At 43.9% G+C, this 6,000-nt stretch overlaps 1 protein-coding gene across 5 annotated transcripts in view; it reads right to left on the bottom strand.

Annotated features, from left to right (window-relative positions):
* pdlim5a (PDZ and LIM domain 5a) overlaps window positions 1–6,000 on the bottom strand; it is a 126,725-nt gene that overhangs the window by 44,348 nt on the left and 76,377 nt on the right. For 2 of the 5 annotated variants that reach the window (XM_036979370.1, XM_036979374.1), the window contains exon 5: window positions 4,688–4,803. The exons of the other annotated variants lie outside the window; for them this stretch is intronic. In XM_036979370.1, the coding sequence (XP_036835265.1) occupies window positions 4,688–4,803 (116 nt within the window). The remainder of the gene's footprint in view (window positions 1–4,687; window positions 4,804–6,000) is intronic. 5 annotated transcript variants of the gene reach the window in all.

The following is a 6,000-nucleotide window of genomic DNA, read 5'->3' as shown; positions in this document are numbered from 1 at the left end:
AGACAGTATTAGACCTACCCAGATAGACAGTATTAAACCTACCCAGATAGACAGTAATAGACCTACCCATATAGACAGTATTAGACCTACCCAGATAGACAGTATTAGACCTACCCAGATAGACAGTATTACACCTACCCAGACAGACAGTATTAGACCTACCCAGATAGACAGTATTAGACCTACCCAGATAGACAGTATTAGACCTACCCAGACAGACAGTATTACACCTACCCAGATAGACAGTAATAGACCTACCCATATAGACAGTAATAGACCTACCCAGATAGACAGTATTAGACCTACCCAGATAGACAGTATTAGACCTACCCAGAGTGACAGTATTAGACCTACCCAGATAGACAGTAATAGACCTACCCATATAGACAGTATTAAACCTACCCAGATAGACAGTATTAGACCTACCCAGATAGACAGTATTAGACCTACCCAGATAGACAGTATTAGACCTACCCAGATAGACAGTATTAGACCTACCCAGATAGACAGTATTAGACCTACCCAGATAGACAGTATTAGACCTACCCAGATAGACAGTATTAGACCTACCCAGAGTGACAGTATTAGACCTACCCAGATAGACAGTAATAGACCTACCCAGATAGACAGTAATAGACCTACCCAGATAGACAGTATTAGACCTACCCAGATAGACAGTATTAGACCTACTCAGATAGACAGTAATAGACCTACCCAGATAGACAGTAATAGACCAGTAGATGACAAATCAACAACCCCTCTGAAATGAAAGGCACACAACCACATGCACTGACGGCACACACATGCAGGTATTTCACCTGAATCCCTCCCAGGTGTAATTCCCCTTAGGTACAGATGTAGGATGATCTTTCCCTCCCCTAACTGTCAGTGGAGAAAATGCAACCACTTGACTAGGGAAGAATCCATCTAGTCAGGTGAAGATGTTCAGTGGCCAGCTTCAAAGGATACTTCAGGATTTTATCTTCTTCCCCAGAGGCAGATTAACTAGTGGATACCATTTTTATGTCTGTGTCCAGTATGAAGGTAGTTAGGGGTAGTTTTGCAAGCCAATGCTAACTAGCGTTAGCGCAATGACTGGAAGTCTATGGATATCTGCTAGCAAAATAATCAATGGATTTATGTCATTCATTTAAAATCACAAAAAATGTTGGTACCAATCGCATATTGCACCTTTAAATTCTAACTTGAACCCTGAATCTAAACTCGAACTACATCAACGTGTCTCTTGATTAATTTGATCAAATTGAGCTACATTTCCATTCCCAGGAAAAACACTTTGTATGGATTACACAGGCAAGCCGATAATCGAAAACTCTGATCAAAGTCAGATAATCTGCCACGTGTAATATGTTGAGGATGTTTCCCAATCATGAGGAGTTGAACCTCTGCTCCACTTCACTAAGTTACAGAGTCAGTCGGACAACAACACAGTCTGTCTAACACGGTCGGATAACAACACAGTCTGTTTAACAGAGTCGGACAACAACACAGTCTGTTTAACAGAGTCGGACAACAACACAGTCTGTTTAACAGAGTCGGACAACACAGTCTGTTTAACAGAGTCGGACAACAACACAGACTGTTTAACAGAGTCGGACAACAACACAGTCTGTTTAACAGAGTCGGACAACACAGTCTGTTTAACACAGTCGGACAACACAGTCTGTTTAACAGAGTCGGACAACAACACAGTCTGTCTAACACAGTCGGACAACACAGTCTGTTTAACACAGTCGGACAACAACACAGTCTGTCTAACACAGTCGGACAACACAGTCTGTTTAACACAGTCGGATAACAACACAGTCGGTTTAACACAGTCGGACAACACAGTCTGTTTAACACAGTCGGACAACACAGTCTGTTTAACAGAGTCGGACAACAACACAGTCTGTCTAACACAGTCGGACAACACAGTCTGTTTAACAGAGTCGGACAACAACACAGTCGGTTTAACACAGACGGGCAACACAGTCTGTTTAACAGAGTCGGACAACAACACAGTCTGTCTAACACGGTCGGACAACAACACAGTCTGTCTAACACGGTCGGACAACAACACAGTCTGTTTAACAGAGTTGGACAACAACACAGTCTGTTTAACAGAGTAGGACAACAACACAGTCTGTTTAACAGAGTTGGACAACAACACAGTCTGTTTAACAGAGTCGGACAACAACACAGTCTGTTTAACAGAGTCGGACAACAACACAGTCGGTTTAACACAGTCGGACAACACAGTCTGTTTAACACAGTCGGACAACACAGTCTAACTAACAGAGTCGGACAACAACACAGTCTCTCTAACACAGTCGGACAACAATATAGTCCAACACAGTCAAGCAAAGCATCCTAATGGTACGTGCACATTGTGCACATATAGGACCAGTGGACCAGTGTAGATGACATATTTACAGCACCACGGTGCTAACGGCTGTGCATTATTACGACACACTCACTGATAGGAGCATAAGATGGCCTCCATCCCAAATGGCACCCTATTCCCTACATAGTGCACTAGTTTTGAACAAAGCCCCATCAGCCCTGGTCAAAATTAGTGCACTACACTCTAAGAAAAAAGGGTTCCAAAAGAGTTCTTTGGCTGTCCCCATAGGAGAAAACGTTCTGGTTCCATGTAGAACCCTTCCTATATGAAACCAGAAGGTTCTCTCCTATGGGGACAGCCAAAGAACCATTTTAGTTTCTAGATAGCACCTTATATTCTAAGAGTGTACATAGGGAATATGGTGCCATTTGGGACGCAGGGACGGGATCAGACGGGATCAGACGGGATCAGACGGGATCCATCTGAGCCTGAGGAGAGACTGGCGGAGAGAATTAAACCATTACTGGGAGATCTGAATCACAACCTGAGCAGAGTTACTGGTGTGGCTGGAAGGAGAGAGAATGAGAGAAACCAGGAAGAAATCAATCTGTCTGACCTTTCTGACTGTCTGTCTGATTGACTGTCTGTATGACTGACTGTCTGACTGATTGACTGTCTGACTGACTGTCTGACCTTTCTGAATGACTGACTGACTGACTGACTGACTGTCTGACCTTTCTGACTGTCTGACTGACCGTCTGACCTTTCTGACTGTCTGTCTGACTGTCTGTCCGTCTGACTGATTGTGTGTCTAACTGTCTGTCTATCTGACTGATTGTCTGTCTAACTGTCTGTCTATCTGACTGATTGTCTGTCTAACTGTCTGTCTATCTGACTGTCTGACTGACTGTCTGACCTTTCTGACTGTCTATCCATCTGACTGATTGTCTGTCTAACTGTCTGTCTATCTGACTGACTGTCTGACCTTTCTGACTGTCTGTCTGACTGTCTGTCCATCTGACTGATTGTCTGTCTAACTGTCTGTCTATCTGACTGTCTGTCTGAGTGTCAGGACCAACGTGAGCTGGATCATCCAGACAGACAGTCAGTCAGTCAGACACGTGTCGACTAAGCAACAGAACAGCTGTCTGGGGTTTAACGCCAACATGGATCCAGCAGATGTGTTGTAGTGACTCTGATACAGATAAACCCAGTTGTGTGTAATGGGAAACAGAGTTCAACAATCTCCATGTTATCACCACCACTGTACCTTCTGGTGTATCCTCTGTGATAAGGCTGTCTATGTACTGAATGGGTATGTGTGCCACTTTGACAGAACAGCCGCAATAAGCTAGTGAGATAGTAGGGGTGTTACAGAGGTGTCATATTCTGGGTAATATGATTTTGGGGACAAGCAGGGAAACAGAGACGCCCTCTGGCATCCTGTCCCCCGGGGCTAGGGGTCACATAAGACCACTGTGTGTGTGTGTGTGTGTGTGTGTGTGTGTGTGTGCATTTAACTATGTGTGTGTGTGCCTGTGTGTGTGTGTTTTGACAGCTTGATGCATCGACAGCTCATATGCACAAAGCCAAAACATCAGGCTCAACCTAGACGGTAAAGCTTTCTTCCGACAAATGGCAAGTTTAGGAAAAGCTCCCCACCATCAACCTCATTAAAGCCTCCCATACTGCACCATACAGTAAACAGATAGGGTTACAGCAGGCTAAAAATATGCACACTGGCACTTTGAACACGAGCAGTACCAACTAAACAGCTTCAACGCCTTCATTGTTAATTTAGTAAAATTACTCCTACGTTCCAAATAGCACCCTATTCTCTTTATGGTTTGATACTTTTGACCAGGGCTCATAGGATAGTGTACTATATAGGGAACTGGGCACCATTTGGGCACCATTTGGAACTTAGCCTTCATCTCAACTGATTTACACCTCAAATAGTTCTGTTGATCATCTAAAACTGTCTGCAACAACATCCAGTAGGCTACACACAATGGTGAAAAGTTCATATTAGATGACTGTTGTTTCTGAACTTTAAGGTTCGGTTTCACTGTGGTAGCAGGCCACTATACGATCCAATGAGAACTCACATATCCACATCCAAGCTGTCATATCATATTATAGTACTGTAGCTCCTGTAACAGAAAGGTCATTCACAGTGACACACAGTGCTGTACATGATGGACCCAACCTCCTAATCCCTAACCATGGTTTAACCCCAGTTTCATACTGAGACGTTTAGGGCAACATCTCTCCATTGGACCCAGGTGAGGGAGGAAGGGAGGATGAGTAAAAGGGGAGGAGCCTGTTAGTGCCACTCACCCGTTCAACTGCACAGCTCCTCCCTGGCTCTCCGTTAGGCCCCGCCTCTGGCCCATGGCCACCTCGCAGGCGTTCTCGTTGGAGTAGAGGTTGAAGGGCGTGTTATAGACAGAGGGCTGGGGTGCGGCAGGGAGGGAGGGGGGTGAGGAGCAGGAGGAGAAAGGGAAGAGGGGCTGGGGTGGAGGAGGAGTGCGGGCTAGGGTGGCGGGGGTGAAGGCAGAGGATGCAGAGGGAATGAAGGCGGAATGGGGGGAGCGTGCGATGGGGTAGTCCCTGTCCTCTCTCCCGCAGCCCCCAAAGGGCCGGGCAGTTTTGTTGTGTGGGGAGCTGGGGATAAGACTGGTGGGCTCAGTGGGATGGTGGTGGGAGGGGGGGTGGTGGTGGCTGATAATAGCCACAGGCTTAATGATCTCTGATGACTCGACCTACATGTTGGAGGAAAGGCATGCAGGATGCATCATCACATCAACACAACACATGCAACACTGATGTTTCCACAGCTCTCTTAGAAACAGCCAAAAAGGCACTTTGAAAGGGGAATTATCTTAACCAAATCAAAGATTACTGTATCGTTCTGCCCTTTCGCTTAGAAATCGTTAAAATACTAAATTATCCCTCTGAGAAGAGAGAAGCATCAGTTTTTATTTGATTTGAACTGAAACCATAAAAACAATGGAACAACTAGGCAATTACTGTATTAATATGGAACAACTAGACAATTACTGTATTAATATGGAACAACTAGGCAACTACTGTATTAAACTGGAACAACTAGACAACTACTGTATTAAACTGGAACAACTAGACAACTACTGTATTAAACTGGAACAACTAGGCAACTACTGTATTAAACTGGAACAACTAGACAACTACTGTATTAAAATGGAACAACTAGACAACTACTGTATTAAAATGGAACAACTAGACAACTACTGTATTAAAATGGAACAACTAGACAACTACTGTATTAAACTGGAACAACTAGACAACTACTGTATTAAAATGGAACAACTAGACAACTACTGTATTAAAATGGAACAACTAGACAACTACTGTATTAAAATGGAACAACTAGACAACTACTGTATTAAAATGGAACAACTAGACAACTACTGTATTAAACTGGAACAAAATAGAATGACTTTACAAATGGTGGTCTTGTTCCCAGCATGCAACACAGATGTTGTGTGACATCATTTCAGAGGGGCCCAATTTATGCAAAGACATTCAATGTCAATCAAATGAACTATGTTCACTTTTTTACAGTAACTGGCTGGAATACCAATGTTGAATCAGATATTTTGTTAGGTCTA

The sequence above is a fragment of the Oncorhynchus mykiss genome, chromosome 6 (genome assembly GCF_013265735.2).
Source record: "Oncorhynchus mykiss isolate Arlee chromosome 6, USDA_OmykA_1.1, whole genome shotgun sequence".
NCBI classification, from domain to species: Eukaryota; Metazoa; Chordata; class Actinopteri; order Salmoniformes; family Salmonidae; genus Oncorhynchus; species Oncorhynchus mykiss.
The sequence above is the reverse complement of the archived record's forward strand: the minus strand, read 5'-3'. Positions and strand labels throughout refer to the sequence as shown.